We start from the raw sequence: 17,472 nt of genomic DNA on the forward strand, positions 1-17,472 counted from the left end.
CTATGGGAACATGAGATMACAGGGCTGTGCGCTCCCTCATGCCCTCACTTGGAAGAAAAGAGGGGTTTTGCTCTCCTGGGAAACTTACATTTCTTTAAAACAGATGGTGAAGGGTGTCTGTAATGGATATTCCTGGCTGTTCGGCCCGCTTCGTTCAAGTGGGTTGTTAACTTGCATCACCAAACAAACCTGCAGCAAACAGCTCAGTTACAGGCCCGTAGTTTTAAATTCTTTAATTGGTAACAAACCTAAGAGTGTTAAACAGTGTTTTCTGTTACAAGTGTGATATTCAGCTGAAAGTCCTACTGTTACTCTGGACTTCCAGCAGCCAGCCTGCCCCCCCTCCAAAAAAAAACAAACAAACAAAAAAAAAAACCCCAGCAAAATATCTGCTACTTTTACAGTTTCTATTTCAAAGACTTTATGACACTTTGTCATAAAAATGACACCACGGCATCAGTCCTCTTACAGCCTGGCAGTTTTCCAGCTTGCTACTAATAACACCAACTCTCTATCTGCTGTTTTCCTGAATGGCTATTTATTTCATTTACCGTGATTACATATCACTTTTACCAAAAAAAAACCAACCCACAAGCAAATAAACAAAACAAAAAAAAACTTTTCTTTTGCTTCTTTTATTAAATTTTGGTCTCTAAAATATTTAAACCAAAATAAAAATATAGCTAACTCAGCACTTCCTCTTGAACTAGAGCAGATTCCAGAGTTCAAGCAAAATTGTGAACAATAAAATCTACTAATGAAAAACCCAAACATTTCTGCAAAGATGATTTTGGCTGTAGCTGCATTAAGTCTTACTAAACAAATGAGTCTCAAAGCATATCTTAAAGATCAAAAAATCTTTGCTAACTCGGGCCAAGCAGCASAGGATGAGAGCAGATTCCAAAATGAGAAGGCCCAGACAAGCTGTGCCTGTTTAAACTCAACACACACTCTTTATGAAGAAGTTCAGATTAAAAAAAGTGTAATTTCTACCTCAGCTGTGTCACCCTGTACTTACAGAACCAAAGCAAATCTCTATCAACATATCTAGGCTATAATAGAAACACTACTTCATGTACATTCATCAAGAAAAACACAGTTTATGCCACAAAACTCACCATCATAATCAGCTWCATGTATCAATATTTCAAATTTTCAGTAGCAAACCCCCTTTAAAAGTGTTTTCTCTCATTAGCCCTGTCACAACAATGAGAATTTCATTTTGCCTTTAAAACAGTGAATTCTGCTTTCTAGGAAAAAGAGTGAAAAAATAGTGAATTCTGTTTTCTAATCAGTCAAATCAGAAAAAAAAAATCACAAAGCTCCTTCAGTGCCAACAACAAAAGCATCCTAAAAGCACCCAGGAATGCTGCAAGAAGCAGCAACTCAGCTCTTCATGTCAGCAGCAATTTGCATCTTGGCCTCTGAGATGTTGCTTGCAATAACAGCTTTGCTATTTAGAAGACGTAATTTATGAGAGGTGGTGTTTGATCAGATAAAAGAAAAAAAATACAGACAAGGAGATTTATTTAAGAGCATTTTGTACAGCAGAGATTAAAGGAGAAACACACACTGGTCGCAGCACATGAAGATGCTGTGTTTGCCACAGGCCAGGTGGTAGGTAGTGTTTATGGCAGCAGTGAGGATACCCATTTTAGATRAAAATGCAGCGTTCTCTGATGGTTACATTAAAAAAAAAAAAAAAAAGCAGTAGGAACTAAGTGACCCTGCTCGCAGCCCAGGCCTGCCCACCTGCAAAGAACAGCACTCCTCACCTTGCTTTTCTGTTTAAACATACGTGCAAATCCGGTACTTGGCGAGTAAAAAGTGAGGCGATCCAGAGCACTGCAAGGCAGCAGGAAGGAAAGAAGAGTCAAGATGGTCATCTGAGAAAGAGGAAAGCATCTGCAGAGTAGGAACAAACCCTTAGGAGGCAAGGTGTAGCAGAAGAAACATAGGCACACCCCCCATGTCACCTACCCCTGTCACTGGGGTAGCCAAGCAGATAGTGCAACCAGTGCTGTAATTGCCAAACAGCACGTCTGCATGTTTAAGGAACGCACTGCATTTACCACTTATTGTGAGCAGTGGCATGGAGCTAAATCAGCKGTGCAGCAATCCTCTCCTTTCTCCACTGGCAAACAGGAAACATTTCGGAGAGCTGAAGCAGGATCCTATTCCCCTGGGCAGCTCTCAGACTGCAGGGATGCAGGAGGTGCAAGTGAGGTGAAAAACAGACCGACAAACTGGTAACTCCTGTACTTACCCTAAACCCAAGCCCTACTACCTTACCACTTCTCCCACTAATTCTCTAAATAAATAACGAGCTGGGTGTCCCAACTGGAACACAACACTGAGAAAACAAATACCTGATACTGAAGACAGTCACAGGTAAATATAACCTGATAGCTCACTCTGATAAAGTGAGAGGAAAGTAAACCAAGCGACAGACCCAGTGCTCACCAGCAAAGACACACACATACCAGGCAGTTTTTTGGCAGGGTACTACAGCTGTGGCTAGTGAGAAACTACCCATAACTCTTGGTTTCAACTTTACCAATATGTATTTATACTAATAGGAGGGTTTCTACTCACAGAAGCTATCGGGTAGCTCTTTACAATTGTTTTAAATTAACCTTTGAAATCCATCTCAGTGAATTTCACTGCACTCACAAACTCTCCCACCTGCTAAAATGTTCAGCTGCTCTAAAGCTATTAACATCTTTATCATCTATTCTTAAAACGGAGAATATTATCTCCGGCACTGTAACATTATAGCTTATTTATTTTTAAGGTGAATACCATCACTAGAATAAACTGGTGTCTCTTCAAAAAAGTATAGGCTTCTAGATTTACAAATTAACAAGTTGCATTCTGATATTATGTTTTCTACACTTACTTTTCAATATAAATTTGGAATCGCAAAATATAGATTAATATATTTTAATGTTGATAATTTTGCTTGCAAAAAAATGTAATTTCCAACCATTTTTTTAATGTGGTTTGAACTATATTTTTTTTTTTTTTACCTTCTATATTTTTTTTTTTTTTACCTGCTCCATTCCCGCTGCCATTCCTGGAACACTGCAATCTTTGGGTGACAGATTTTTATTTTTTTCCACTCAAGTGGGTACGTTTGCAAGGGTTTCTGTTGATCTTAAACTTGAACCCGGCCTGTCCCTACTCCGCACAGCCTCTGCACAGACACGTTACGACGTTCCGCACCGGCTCCTTCTGTTGTTCCCCCCAGTAACCGGCGCCCCGGSCGGCCTCCTCCCCAGTGTCCGTGCCCTCAGAAGGGCGGCGGGCGGGCGCTCCCGGCCAGGCCCCAAACGCCGAGGCCGCCGCTTGGCCCGGGCCCGGGCGAGCCGGGAGGAGGCCGGCCATCTTATCTGATGCCGCCCCGCGCAGAGCGCAGCCGCCGCCGGAAGAAGGGAGCGGAGGCCCCGCCCCCTCCCGCGGCTCTACCGGGCGGTGACGTCACGCGCGGGACTTCTAGAGCGTTCCAGAGCGGTGACGTAGGGCGGCGTCATTCCAGAAGATTCGGCCGGGGCCGGTATAAAAGCGCGGGAGAGGCGGGGCGGGGCCCATTTTGCAGTGAGCGGCGCGGCGGCGGCGGGCGCAGCGCAGCGGGGCGGCCGCGCCGGTGAGGGAGGGAGGGGGGCGCCGCCGCGCTCCGTTGGGGCGGGGCGGAGCAGAGGGGCGGCCGTTGGGGAGGGGAAGGGGGGGGCGAGGCGGTCTCGGCCTTCCCCGCCGGCAGCCGTTAACGGGCGCAGTGCTCCCGCCCGCAGGCACCATGGTGAAGGAGACGGAGTACTACGACATCCTGCAGGTGAAGCCCAATGCCTCCTCGGAGGAGATCAAGCGCGCCTACCGCAAGCTGGCGCTCAAGTACCACCCCGACAAGAACCCCAGCGAGGGCGAGCGGGTAGGCGCGCACCGGGGCGGCCAGCGCGGAGCGGGCCCGGGCCTCAAGATGGGCGCCCGCAGCAGGCGGAGCTCGGGCGGGTTGCGGGGGCGGGGGCCGGGCCGGCGCGGACCTGGGCCCTGCTCGCCTGCCCAGGACCTCCCTTTATTTCGGGTTAAATTCCCCTTCGGCCCAAAGTGTGGCTCTTATTGCAGTATAGTGCAGTTCAMTGGAGATTCCTGCTCTGCAGCGAGCGTGGAGCCTGGCAGTAARGCCTGGTGATAGCAGGCAGGCACCGAGGCCTAAAGGAGAACTGGGCCCATTGGCTCCCCCTTTCCTGAGCACAGCTTCTACTGGTGCCCTTGTGGCTTACAGCTGCAGATGGGTGGCAGTTCTTAGGGGTGATGCCCGTTAAAACAGGCAARGATGAAGTGCTTGCCAGTGTCCTGATGGCCCTCATGCTGTATCAGTTGCTATGAAGGTCAGTGCTGGCACTGGCTGCATGGGCTGCCCTGTGTGTTGGGATTGTGCTGGATGGAGTTGTGCTCCCAAACACAGGGAAGTTTTTCAGGGAACTGGGAATGCAGATGTAGAAGATAACAGTCCAGAAGAAGACATTGGACAGTATGGAGGTGAACCATTTACAGAAAAAAGTCTTACATGTGATTAGGGGCACTTGCCTGCCTCTGTTGCCCAAGAAGATAAAGGAGTGCCATATTTGGAGAGTGAGAGAAAACTAATTAAACTTGAATGATAGCCTCATTAATGCCTTAAATAGGAGCAGAAACTATTTGTTTCTGCAGTGCAAAACTAAACCTTCCAGCTTTCATTTTTGGTTTATTTACCAGTTTACCCAGTCATAAGTAATTCWCATTCAAACTGGAATCACTCACTTCAGCAACAGAAGAAAACCCTTGATAGCTTTAAAAAGAAAGTCTAATTTTGGGGATAAAGCCGGCATTTTGTTCTTGAATGCTTCTATTTGCAATTAGTAGTCAACACTAGTATCTGGTCACTTAAGGTTAAATCTCTTTCTAGTTTTAGCTGGATATAGCAGCAGAGCTGCYGTGAAGGATCCTGTGTAGCAGTACTAGAGTGGCTGGTACTGCTGTGGCCAGGGGGAAATCCCCAAGACTAAGGGGTAGTATTGAATCCCTTCCAGCAGGGCCTTGTCAGAGCTGTGTAATGGCTGCAACTAACACCATGATCAAAGAGCTATAGTTTGTGTATGCTTTTAAGTTAGATATGACTGAACTTGGTTCACTTGTGRTGTGTGGGCTGGGGGGAGGGAGGAATGGGGTGGTCCTCCTGGACAAAAGTCTGTTACATGTTTGTTTAGGGAGGTTCCCCTTGGAAAAAGGGAAATTGCTACAAGAAAATCTCATAGCTAATCCATCTGAAGATCCAGTTGTGTRTAAGAGGGTTATTTTTCCTCTTGGTCATAGTTGTTTAGAACTTCTTTTTTCTTTTTAGTTTAAACTCATATCCCAGGCATATGAAGTTCTGTCGGACCCAAAGAAAAGGGACCTCTATGACCAGGGTGGGGAGCAGGCTATTAAAGAAGGAGGCCTGAGTGGCGGCAGCTTCTCTTCACCCATGGACATCTTTGACATGTTCTTTGGTGGTGGAGGCCGAATGAATAGAGAGAGAAGAGGTACACAGTTCTAAACAAGTTCTAGAAACTCTAACCATGCACTTAAGCATAAAACACATGTGCTGTGGTACTGCTGTTCTGCTAAGTGCACATAGTGTGGTTATTATTAGTTGCCATAGATCAAGTAAGCTATAATTTTAGTTGTTATTAGTAATAAGATTATAATAAAATGGATGATAATGTGATACAGCCATAGCAATCTTTATGATCAGCTCTTCTGTTCATTTTTGTTAAAATCGGTATTTTAACAAAATGGGTATTTAATCTGGAGGGGAGGGGGAAGGCTATTGGTTAAGAGATGGTTAGAGCAGCTCACATGTTTTAAGTTATGTTCTTTACAGATCTTTGCCTCACTTGCTCATAATGCTTTGGGTGACTTGCTTCAAAGGACACCATCAACTTAAATGTTTTCATGAGATATAACACTATATAAGTTTGTGGGGAAAATACCACATAAAAATATGAAATTAAGTACAAAGTGCTGCCAAAAGCACAGTGCAGTTTCTTTTTCCATCCTCCATCTTTGTTGAAAGAGCAAGTGGTAAATTGCTGCAAAATCTTTTAAAGTCATGCTACAAAGTGGCATGGAAATACATAGGTAGGCATAATAGCAATGTCTAAATTGTCTAGAACTAAAGCTGGTAGTGTCCTTACATCTTGCTGTTTCGGTTAAGCTTATGAAATTAGGGCCAAAAGGAGGGCTCAAGTGGCTTTAATGATGCTTTGCTTAATTGCAGCTAAACTTTATGTTCTGACCTTAGTGGGTGTAGTTCTGGAAGCTGATAYTGCACATGCTTTAAAGGGGCTGAGCTCTATTGAAAGTTTGGAATGAACTTTACAGTTCTTCAGTGAGACTGTGCATGTATGAACAAGTGTAGAAACTTTTAAATAAACATTAGTCCTCATAATAGCTGAACCAAAACTAATCTTTCTTTTTCCTTTAAGGCAAGAATGTTGTGCACCAGTTAGGTGTATCTCTGGAAGATTTATATAATGGTATTACAAGGAAACTGGCACTGCAAAAGAACGTAATTTGTTCCAAATGTGAAGGTAAAACAAGTGGTCTCGAACACTCTTTATCTCCTGCCCTCCTCCCCAAATATATGTGTATATATATATGTATATAGGTAGGGGAGGAAGGAAACAAAGTGACTTTCTGAATGTCTGCAGGGTATATAGTTAGCCTTTAGACTGTTTTTGCCTATACTTATCCAGGAATTAGGCGATTTCTTCATAACATCATAGTGCAAAACTAGTTAATAGCAGTCTTGAAGTCCCTGGGAATGATGATGAAGGGCATCCTAATTAAGAGTATCTTAATTTGTAGGTTTAGTAACAGCTGTTTTGTTAAAGCCTCCTTTTAGAATTGCTGTGGGTAGAAATCTTGCTTATGTTATGCAACTTAAAATTAAGTCTCTCCAATGACTCCTCATGTTGAGGTAGCTTTTAATGAGATCTTACATCTTAGTAGTTTATTAAATTTTTAGCCAACATCCTTTACAAAGTATTAATGGAACATGTGTCTCTTGAAGTCAGTATGCTGATAGTTCCTTGAAAACCAAAATGCATTGAGTGGAGGAAGCAAAATGAAATACTACATTCAAAAAAAAAAAGCTCTATTTTGCCTGTAGAAACTCTAAATTTTAGGGCACATTTTGTCTTGGAAACTAAATTCCAGTTACATTGGAAATATACAACAATTTGTGTAGAAGCAACATCAAAAGTTCTCTCAAAGCTAAAAACTGTGGTTTTCCAATGAGTTGTAGACTATTGTTGAATGAATGCACCTGTTTTTTCTCTCCTCTGAGACTGAGATCAGATTTGATGATGATGTTGTTGTTTTTGAAGGTTATGGTGGAAAGAAAGGATCTGTAGAAAAGTGTCCTGTGTGTAAAGGAAGAGGAATGCAAGTTATAGTTCAGCAGATTGGACCTGGTATGGTACAACAAATCCAAACTGTGTGTCCAGAATGCAAAGGCCAAGGTGAAAGAATAAATCCAAAGGACAGGTGTGACACCTGCAATGGCTGTAAGGTTGTAAGAGAGAAAAAGATAATAGAAGTTCATGTTGATAAAGGTAAGACTTGTATATTTTTTGTGTCTGTGTTTGTAGTCTAATATTTCTGTAGAGAGAAAATGTATTTTCCTTTTCCTAGGTATGAAAGATGGTCAGAAGATAGTATTTCATGGAGAAGGCGATCAGGAGCCCGATCTGGAGCCTGGTGATGTTATAATTGTGCTTGATCAGAAGGATCATAGTGTCTTTCAGAGGCGAGGGCATGACTTAATTACAAAAATGAGAATTCAACTCTCAGAGGCTTTATGCGGCTTCAAAAAGACCATTGAAACTCTTGATAACAGAGTCCTTGTAATAACATCTAGACCAGGTAGGCCTTCCAGGTTCTGATGCTATATAGACTGCTTGCTTAAAGTTTCATTGTACTGGAACATGTTTTCAGCAGCTAACAAATTCAGCTGGTGCTTAAAGTCAGTTAATTCACTGAGCCCTTTATCATTCTTGCCACTCCTTCCAAAACACTGCATATGCAGACAGCTAAAGCTATATGTAAGCTTTACATGCACAAAACTTCATGTAGGTCTTAAACCTACCTCTGTTGGTGGAGTGACAAGGGAAAAACTCAGGATTCCAGGAACTTGAGCTGTACTTCATAATTAATTCAGTCTGAAGGCTGTGCTAAGAGAAGCTAGTTCTCTTGTATTAGTGGAAAGATAAATCCTAGATGAGATMATTTTGTGTAGTCTCTATAGCATGTTTCTATTTTTTTTCTAATTATGATTTCTCTTGGCTGCTTTGGAATATCCCCTAGATGCTCTAGGGACACAAGCTTTTTAAAATTTTGTGGTTATGAAATACATTTAAGATTACTTAAAGCTCTTATCTGTGTCCAGGTGAAGTGATAAAACATGGTGACTTGAAGTGCATCCAGAATGAAGGGATGCCTATCTATAAATCTCCACTGGACAAAGGCAGCTTAATTATACAGTTCTTGGTAAGTTGACTGTTTGCTCTTCTGTAGCAAATGATTTATCATAAAAGGCATCTATTCATTTTGGGGGGGAAAAAAATTCCTTGCAGGTCCAGTTCCCAGAGCACTACTGGCTTCCAAGGGAGAAACTATCTCTGCTGGAGGCTCTGCTTCCTCCCCGAGAAGATGTAATGATCACAGATGACATGGACCAAGTTGACCTAGAAGACTTCGATCCAAGTGAGCAAACCTACCGTAACAGTGGGGGAGAAGCATATGAAGAAGATGAGGAGGGCCCAAGAACAGGAGTACAGTGTCAAACATCTTAAAGCAAGGTGGAATGTGTGTCATCTAAAATGTAAATTTTCACAATGAAAACTGCATGGCTGTAATAGCCACTGCTTGTGGGTTTTGTGTTCAGCAAATTGAGTTGCTGCGCTGTCACTATCACTTTTTTTGTAACTAATTTATATTGTGTTCTTGTAGTCTTTATATATAAGGCCAATGTTACACAGCTGAGAACCAACTGAGTTGGTATACATCTTCCTTTGCTGTAAAGGTTCTCAATTTATTTCACCTATGCTATTTATATAAGACTTGCAATATTCATAAGAGCTAAGTGGAGTGTCTTATGTAAATATTTTCATACTGGAAAATTAATTTCATAGAATAAAAGATAGCATAAATGACTTCTAATAAACTGCATTCTTCACATTTATCATATTCTTACCCACTATAGAATCMTATTTAGGCCCCTTTTAAGGTTAGACTTTACCTGTGTCATCCCCTGTCACTGTTAAATTGCTTTCYGTGCTTTCTTCAAAGAAGGAAACTTGTGCTCTTCCCTTCTTGACTTAACTGTACTCTTCTTTCCTTGCAGTAGACTTGATCAGGGAAGGCTACTTCTTTAACAGTTCTGTTCCTTACAAGTATAATTTACACATGTAGTGCACCATTTCATTATTCTTAAATCACTTCCATCTTAATATTAAGTAAGCTTGACCTTTCTGAATCTCAGTCTATTTATTCTTGTGGCAGAGACTATTTTGTTCCTGTTGAAGGTGGGAGAGTCAGATCTTAACTGTCATAAAATATCTCCGGCCTCCCCACTTCCTCATTGTACTCTAGTAAAATAATTAGACTGTTTTTTCCCCCCTTTTTGTTTTTCTTGGTTTGGTAAACAGCTTCCCCTTGCCCTTCCCTGCTGAAGTCAGATAGTTACCCCCAGAATCACCAGTGAAGGATGATTAATGTGCCTTCTCTTAACRTACAATTGCTAGAACAGGTGTTCAACTTAAATGACCCCTCCCTGCCACCAGGATGAGCAAGGACTATCCCTTCTCCTGCCTCCAGCTGCTTGCAGTCACGGAGCTGTTATTAGATGTGCTCAATCCCAGCTCCAGTCTATTTATATAAAGTCAGGAAAGAAAAAGCAGTAGTGGACTTAACTGCTCAGTTATTTTACCCAGGAGTACATATTTTCCCAAAATACTTTTTTCCAAGCCTTAGTCACAAGTTTTTTCCCCTCCATCTTTATTTTTTTTTATTTAGAAAAAGAAATCTCCCATGCTAAACACAATCAAGGTTACATCTAAACATCTTGAGTTTGATTCAGATTAGCCTTACTAAAATGCTTAGTTATATTAAAAAATATTTATAAACAGTAGCATAAGAACTGCTTAACCAAAAGGCCAGAGGTTGTTTAAACTGGACAGTCGTAAATATGGATTTCTTGGTCATCTCCAACAGATACAATTTTGGAACCACTTCCATTATATTTCACTCCCCAAACCTGCAAAAGGGGATAGGCAAGAGGTTACGGAGAAGAAAAAAAACCAAGAAAATAAAATCAATGTTTTTATGATGCAGCAAATATTTTTCAACAGCAGGAAGCAAAAGAGGATCCCTTGAAGCGGGAGCCTATAACCTGGAATGAAGTGTAACAGGGCACTTTGARCAGCAGCTGAGCTGGATGACCCACAGTAAAGCAGTGCCACCTAGTTGCCAGTCTCTTTTGGCCTTTCCACTTCTCTGGGCCAATAGCCTTGGTGTGCTTTCTTAGATTGCATTTGCAGTGAATCTGCCCAGGACTGCCATCCAGGATTATCAACCATTTTCCTTCTTACCCAGCTTGYCTTCATTTCTGAAATTAGTGCTTCCTAAGTGCTTTAGGAAAGCAAATGAAATAGTTTGCATGCAGACTGAAAAAGGCCAGATCATGACAGACTCAAGAGAGACTGTGGTCATCCTTGGACTAATTATGTTTTGCACTGATACTGATGAAGAAATTCAGATCAGTCCTGAGACTTAAACATATGACAGTTAAATGAACACTTCAATATCCCCATCACCAGGACAACACCAAGAAGAAGAAAGGCTCTAAAATGAGATTATAAAGCAGTTGTCTTTATAGGGGCATTTTGGGGGAAATCTCATGGGCTATTTGGCACTAGTTGTGTAAAGGCCTGCCTTACACCAAGGGTGATACACCTCTGCCTCCCACAAATTCATGAGCACACAGACAAGAGCCAGGACATGGGAAATCTTAACTCGGCTTGGTATTTCCATATTGAAATATAGAACAAGACTATTAAAAACCTATAGTCTGCAARAGCAGACGTGACCATTTTAAATTGATGATATACCTGATCTTGATGGTCAAAGAAAGTGTGAACACAAGTTCTTGTTCCAGCATCCCAAACTTTTACACTTTTATCAGATGAACTGAAAACAAAAAAGAACATTATGGATCGATACCTAAATTAACAATTGGCCACTGTTTAGAGGTTAAAGATCCCATACAGTATACAAGAGATTCACCTGTATATAAGGTGAATATATAAGATAAATAAGATTAAAGCAGCACAGGACTGCACAGGACTGCATCTTCAACTAGGTTCCAGTTACAATTAAAATATATTTATTATTTCCATATCTACAACATGAAAATAAATGACTTCAGTTTTAGCCAGAAAATTCTCTGATGAGAGTTCTCCCATTACTTATCACAGGGTCCACCTGTACTATTTTAGGARTTAACAATAAAGTTTTTCTAGACTGATATACACAACTATATTAGGCTGTATTTGTTAAATTAATGGCACTTTTTCAAATACTTAAAATTTGGATTACTCTTCTCTTAGGTTAAGATGTCTTCCACTTGCAGGAGCTGGAGTGGTAGGTGACTAAGACTGGAACACTATTCACTACAGTTCTATCACATTACAGGTTGGCTTTTGTCTTTTACCATAGTGTAATAATATATGCTAACCTGTCACAGATTCCACATTAACTGTTCTGTCGCCCTTATGAATGAGAGAGAGAGAGAGAGAGAGAGAGAGAGAGAGAGAGAGAGAGAGAGAGAGAGAGAGAGAGAGAGAGAGAGAGAGAGAGAGAGAGTTTTTAAGTATATGTAAACAAATTAAAATGTTCAGTACCTGGAAACAAAGTGAGTATCGTCAGGACAAAATGCTACATTTAATACCCAAGATCCATGACCACTTAACGTGCCAGCCAAGTTTGCATGTTGTCTATAGGGAAAACAAACAAACAAACAAAAAAACATAGTTCTAACATTAATAGTGTGTTTGTGAATCCCAGAGGAAAAAAAAAAAAAGTCACAGACATTAACTGTAGATAATGCAATCAGGAACGGTTGGCAGGTCACAGAGTCACTTCTGGACATYTATTCCTCCAAGCTGACTGGCATTTTTACACTAGATATTTCCACTACAAATAGTTAACATAGGAARATGTGACTTTCATGAAGAGGGAACAGTAATGCAGGTTTAAGGGTATTGAGATCACCGAAGCAGTGCCTCCCCCAACCCTGATCCTCCAAGTTTCAGCAAAGCGCAAGAGAACAAGTTGCAAACAAAAACATTTCTTGAGTTCATAACAGAAGTTTAAGATGGGTAAACAGAAACATGTCAAGTACACAAACCACTTAGCCTATTTCCTATAGAACCAACTATAAGGAAAGACATAACTTTTCATTTTAAGGCTGTTAACACACATCTACACTCTTAAATATATAGGATTCTGTGCTTATCATTTAAATTGATATATTATGTAGAACTACAAAAGCTGAAGGGAATTAGAAAGCAGCCTCTCTGAATAGATGKTTTTCTTGTTATCATGTCCTGTCACAACTTACACATCATAGATCTTGATATAGCCATCATCTGAAGCAGTTACAAGTAATTGGGAATCTGGAGAAAATGTCAGGGACCGAATAGGCATCGCATGACCTGAAAAGCAAAGTTACACAGCTCAGAACGCAGCCATTTCTGGTACTAACGACAGTGCTAGAGCTGCGAGAGGATGGGGTTCCCTGTTGAAAGAAAGCAGTCTGTAGCTGAACAGCCTGTCTCTATGTGCCTCTACAAGCTTCTTCACACAGTGTACAACAGCAGCTGACAGGAACCTCCAAATTGTGATAYTAAGCCACGGTCACTGCAACACAGGACTGTCCTAATTAGAACCCAGAGGGAAATACAGAGGGAAATATGATATCATAGTGCTTTCTAATACGATCAACATCATATTTTCTAGTATAATTTCATAATATTTTGAGTTGCAGGGATCTTGTAATTATATTACAGGGCTGGAGAGAAATTGCAYTGACATTAAAAGCACGTTCATCTGTGAGAAAAATGCAAGTCTTTTATGGTGTAAAATATGCAGTTCTTTTAACAGGAACAAGTTACTATAAATCTGGGAACCATACAAAGCTGGATATTGTAATGAAAAGAAAAGATATAGAAAAGATATAGTAGCACAGATTTGGCTTAGCTTCATTCACTTGTACTATACTGCAATACAAGAACTGCAATTTAAGAATTAACTCAGCTTTACTGGCTATATGTTTTAAGGTAGGCATTCATGATACAAGGCTGAGTTGCAGTTTGTTTCTAATGTTTTAAGTATTAGACCATGCTAAGTAAGTAACTGAAAAATGTCTAATGGACAGAAATATCAACTTATTTATGTCATGCCTGTTGCATCTCATTCTGACTTACATTATAAACTTTATTTTTGTTCAGGAATAAAGCCAGAACTTAAGTATCATGAATATGCAAACCATTACCTTCTAACGTGTGCAGAAGTTTTCCAGTTGCAATATCAAAAATATTGATAATGCCATCTATTGCTCCACTGGCTAAATATTTTCCATCTGGACTCTGCAATAAAACACAGAATATAAATTCAGACAGCTGCTAAATGTGTATCATTTAATGCTAAGTACCACCCCCCATATGCACACACTTTCTTGGCAACTCATCACAAACATGATGTATTTAAGATATTTGGGCTCCAAAATTCCTGCAGACTTCAGCTTGCTTAGTCACAATGTGTGGACTAAGTATATTTTCCAGATATTCACCAGGGAATGTCAGGCAGTTTGAATTTGCAACCTTCAAAGCACGTAGAAGTACAGTAATGGATGGGGGAAAAAAAAAAAGCCCATTTACAACATATTACAACAGCAATTGTAAGAGATAATCAGATGCACTCCTTACATATGCAATGCTAAGGATGAACTTCCCTCTGGTGTCCAGAGAGTATTCTTTTTTTCCAGTTTCAACGCCAAAAATATTTACTTTTCCCACGTGACTTCCTGTGGCAAGGTACTGGGAATCAGGTGAAAAAGCCAGAGACCAAGCATCAACTGTATTAAAAAGAAAAACTCAGTCAGTTGATTTTTTTTCTAGTTCTCAGCCAATAATGGCAGCTTTGTATGCGTCTGGTTAGACATTTAAGGCAGCATTAACAGCCAGCAAAGCAGAACATGCCTGATGCAGATACTGGGTTGCAGCATTCATCAGCATTACTCTTACGGTTTTTGTAATTAAATTGCAAGGAACTTAATGGATTTATATAGCACTATATATTTGGCAAATCTTTCTATACGCTTTATATTAATTATCCAGAAGCCTGCAAAATTGTTCTTAAAATTGAGATTGCCACAGAGCCAGTGAAGTCTTTTGAGTAAGATTTTAGACCCTGAATTCCAGCTTGGAGGATGCAATGTTGATCTAGATTTCAGCTTTAGCTTGTTTTGACTTATTTGGGGTGATCTAGCACATGCTAGACTCATGCTAGAATGTAACCTCATAAACAAGCATCACACCCGTCGGTCATACATGCACATACAGTGCAGATAYGGTACAAAAGAATTGGCAATTTCTTCGTAAATCTATCCAGGTCTGTGTTTGAGTCATTTTTAAAAATACCACTATATCGATACATCTGTAATAGCAAGCTGGTTCCAATTCTGCTTTATGCATCTAGGAAAATGTAAATCTGTAAGTGTATCTATCTAAGAACATGCAAACAATGCTGACAAACAGATGTAAAAGGAGCTGATATCACTTCAATGGATAAAATTACCAACATGAAAACTGCAAACTCAGAATAAAGAATTCTACATTAAAAAGCTCTAGTCATCTCATACACTTCCCCTTAGTAAATACAGCACAGTACATAGTCAGGGGGCACTTTTTACACAGAGACAGCTTAACACTGGTGTCTTACCAGGTCCAGCATCTATTGACTTGATCTGTTTGCCGGTTTCTAAATCCCAAAGGCGAATGTGGGCATCGAGGGAGCTGGATGCTGCAATTGAACCTGTATGGCTGATATCCACGGATACCACCCCCAGCTGGTGGCCYTCTAAAGTCCACTGGAGATCCAATTTTTCATCATTCCTTTTGATGAAGAGAAACAGCCTGGTTAGGAATAGCTCAGGGTATTTAACCTGCCTCCAAGCTCAGACATACCAAGCACTATAACCTGCAATTCTCCATTTCGCTCAGCAAAAGCTGAATCTAAGAGCCATGAAAAGTAAAGGCARCGAAACACAAATTGTCCGTGTACTTAAGGAAGTGAATCAAGTTAATTGTTTATCATATTTCCACAAAGCACGTGCTTCATTTTAAGTTTGTGATTAGACCCACTGAAATCCCCATTACACATGGCTACTTTCATAACAGACTTAATTTGCCAGCACAGCATGAAATACAACGACTAACATTTTTATAATATCACTTGTGTATTTAAAGTGAYGTACACGGTTAATGCTGCTTCTGTAAGACAGAGAACCATTTCTTTACAACAGCACACTTTAGTGTTACTTGCATGAGGATCTTTAGGAAGATCCTCATCCTTTTCAAGGATAAGGATTCCAAAAGGAAGATCTTTCCATTTTCAAAAGAAAAAAAGTCTCATTTTCCTATTTTCACTATTGCCACTATTCCTTTTACAGTACACACAGCCTCAACATTAGTCTTGCAAGAACTGCATTTCTAACCCTTTGACTTAGAAACACATCAAGTTCTACCATTGTCTAGCAAAAGACAACGTAGTGCAAGGCTTCATGTGCCTTTTCAAAAGGGGTTAAAGCACATCTCAATGCAGCCCCGCAAGGGAAAGCCCACAGAGGCAAAAACAAGTTTGCTCAAGAGAACGGCTGGGTTTGCGTCACCAACACGTAACCGCTGCTGTCCTTGGGGACTGGGGAAGTTCAACAGTACTACATGTGCAACAATCTTCCCAAGGGTTAAGGTGGGTTTATCTGTCCAGCACTGAAGACTTACCACTTCCAGACCTTCACCAGATCATCCAAGGAACCAGAGATCACTGTTTCGGAACCATCTTTTTTATTCTTTCCCCAGGCAACTGACCAGATGGCGTCGTCATGAGCTAAACGAGTGCGAGCACTGAAATTACAACTCGAGAGCAGACAACTACCAGTTTGCACTTCCTGCTCTAGGCAGATGACCTATGTAGTATTTGAGGCAGATACAACAGCGTTATCTCGACAGAGCTGTAAACCTAAAACAAAGTCATAGAGGGGCTGTGACTAGAATTCACATTCTGCAAATGGAAAGAAACCTCCAAATGAACACAGAAATGTCTCAGAAAACCCATTGCAATGCAGACCTTTTTTTTTTTTTTTTAATAAGTCAGAGTTATACAAGTATCTATAACGTAACCTAACCAACAAAGTAATAACTGTCATCAAAACCTACTGTCTAGTTTAGAGCTAAGCTGGATCTCTGGCCTTTGCCTGAGGCAGGCCCCAGCTCATTTCTGTTCTGTAATCTTAAGCATTTTCTGATCGTTTTATTTCCTCATACCCCAAACAAAGCCAACTTAAATACAGCCTAACCTGCAGCTATTACCCATACTGAGTAATCTCTTATTCGTACCTTATTCCCGCATAAGGAAACAAGAAGCAGAACTCGACTTTTCCGAGGAAATTAAAAGCAACTCGGGTGCGTGCGAGAAGCCAAACTCCACCAAGGTCTCCGGTTTTGGCAAGGGCAGAACGGCAACGCTGGCAACGGACCCCCCGTGGGGCCCACCCGTGTCCCGGGCGCCTCGTCACCCGGACACGCGATCGCGGCCGAGGGGTTTGCCGCCCGCCCGCCCGCCCGCCCCGGGGATGCTCCGCTAACGGCAAGCGGCCCGGGAGGAGCCGCGCGCCTCCTCACCTTGCTCCTGCTTGAAGAGGATGCTGTACTGCAGAGAGAGGAGAGCGCGAGTCAGCGCCCGCCGCCGCCATGGCCCGCCGCGCCCGCCGCCGCGCCGCTTACCTGCGTGGCCATGGCGGCGCGGGGGCGCCTGCCGCGAGAGCGCGGCGGAGCCGAAGGGAGGCCCGAGACAACAACACCCGGACCCGGTCACGGTCCCGCTCCTGGCCCGCCGAACCCCCGGCCCGCCCGCAGCGGCCGCCGCGCCTCCCTGCCCRCCACCGTCGCGCCGCGATGACGCCATCAACCACAGAGAGCGCCCCCCTGCCCAGCCGCTCTTGCCGCCGCCGCCATAGAGAGCGCCCCCTGCTGCCGCCCTGGGGAGGAGGCGGCTCCCCTGCACTAACGGTCCTAACGGTCCTAACGGCCCCTAACGGTCCTAACGGCC

At 42.0% G+C, this 17,472-nt stretch overlaps 3 protein-coding genes across 5 annotated transcripts in view; 1 reads left to right on the forward strand and 2 right to left on the reverse strand.

Annotated features, from left to right (window-relative positions):
• Window positions 1-3,085, reverse strand: part of ACSBG1 (acyl-CoA synthetase bubblegum family member 1) — a 32,968-nt gene extending 29,883 nt beyond the window's left edge. Inside the window, exons 1-2 of one of the 3 annotated variants that reach the window (XM_026038625.1) lie at window positions 3,054-3,085; window positions 89-189 (exon numbers count right to left, since the gene is read on the reverse strand). In XM_026038625.1, the coding sequence (XP_025894410.1) occupies window positions 89-189; window positions 3,054-3,074 (122 nt within the window). In that variant the 5' untranslated portion in view covers window positions 3,075-3,085. Of the gene's footprint in view, window positions 1-88; window positions 190-1,775; window positions 1,863-3,053 lie in introns of those variants that run through there. The other 2 variants (XM_026038624.1, XM_026038626.1) reach the window with 2 other exon arrangements.
• Window positions 3,086-3,700: 615 nt separating this feature from the next.
• DNAJA4 (DnaJ heat shock protein family (Hsp40) member A4) lies at window positions 3,701-9,686 on the forward strand. The gene is made up of 7 exons (XM_026038644.1): window positions 3,701-3,928; window positions 5,381-5,561; window positions 6,507-6,611; window positions 7,410-7,637; window positions 7,717-7,947; window positions 8,471-8,571; window positions 8,658-9,686. Exons 1-7 carry the CDS (start codon window positions 3,797-3,799, stop codon window positions 8,874-8,876), a joined length of 1,197 nt encoding a protein of 398 aa, XP_025894429.1. The 5' UTR covers window positions 3,701-3,796; the 3' UTR covers window positions 8,877-9,686.
• A 438-nt stretch (window positions 9,687-10,124) lies between these two features.
• On the reverse strand, window positions 10,125-17,222 carry WDR61 (WD repeat domain 61). The gene is made up of 10 exons (XM_026038645.1): window positions 17,148-17,222; window positions 17,046-17,073; window positions 16,146-16,251; window positions 15,085-15,257; window positions 14,070-14,218; window positions 13,637-13,730; window positions 12,704-12,797; window positions 11,985-12,077; window positions 11,193-11,271; window positions 10,125-10,339 (listed from the first exon to the last, which is right to left on the reverse strand). Exons 1-10 carry the CDS (start codon window positions 17,157-17,159, stop codon window positions 10,250-10,252), a joined length of 918 nt encoding a protein of 305 aa, XP_025894430.1. The 5' UTR covers window positions 17,160-17,222; the 3' UTR covers window positions 10,125-10,249.
• Window positions 17,223-17,472: the final 250 nt, after the last annotated feature.

Source organism: Nothoprocta perdicaria, unplaced genomic scaffold, assembly GCF_003342845.1.
Source record: "Nothoprocta perdicaria isolate Ctin4 unplaced genomic scaffold, notPer1 scaffold_214, whole genome shotgun sequence".
Lineage (NCBI taxonomy): Eukaryota > Metazoa > Chordata > Aves > Tinamiformes > Tinamidae > Nothoprocta > Nothoprocta perdicaria.

Excerpts from the sequence above, each read along its gene's own strand:
- DNAJA4 (XM_026038644.1), top strand. The coding sequence starts at position 3,797 with ATGGTGAAGGAGACGGAGTACTACGACATCCTGCAGGTGAAGCCCAAT. Across the intron at positions 7,638-7,716 it reads AGAAGTTCATGTTGATAAAG|GTATGAAAGATGGTCAGAAG; the intron begins GTAAGACTTGTA and ends TCCTTTTCCTAG. Across the intron at positions 7,948-8,470 it reads TGTAATAACATCTAGACCAG|GTGAAGTGATAAAACATGGT; the intron begins GTAGGCCTTCCA and ends ATCTGTGTCCAG.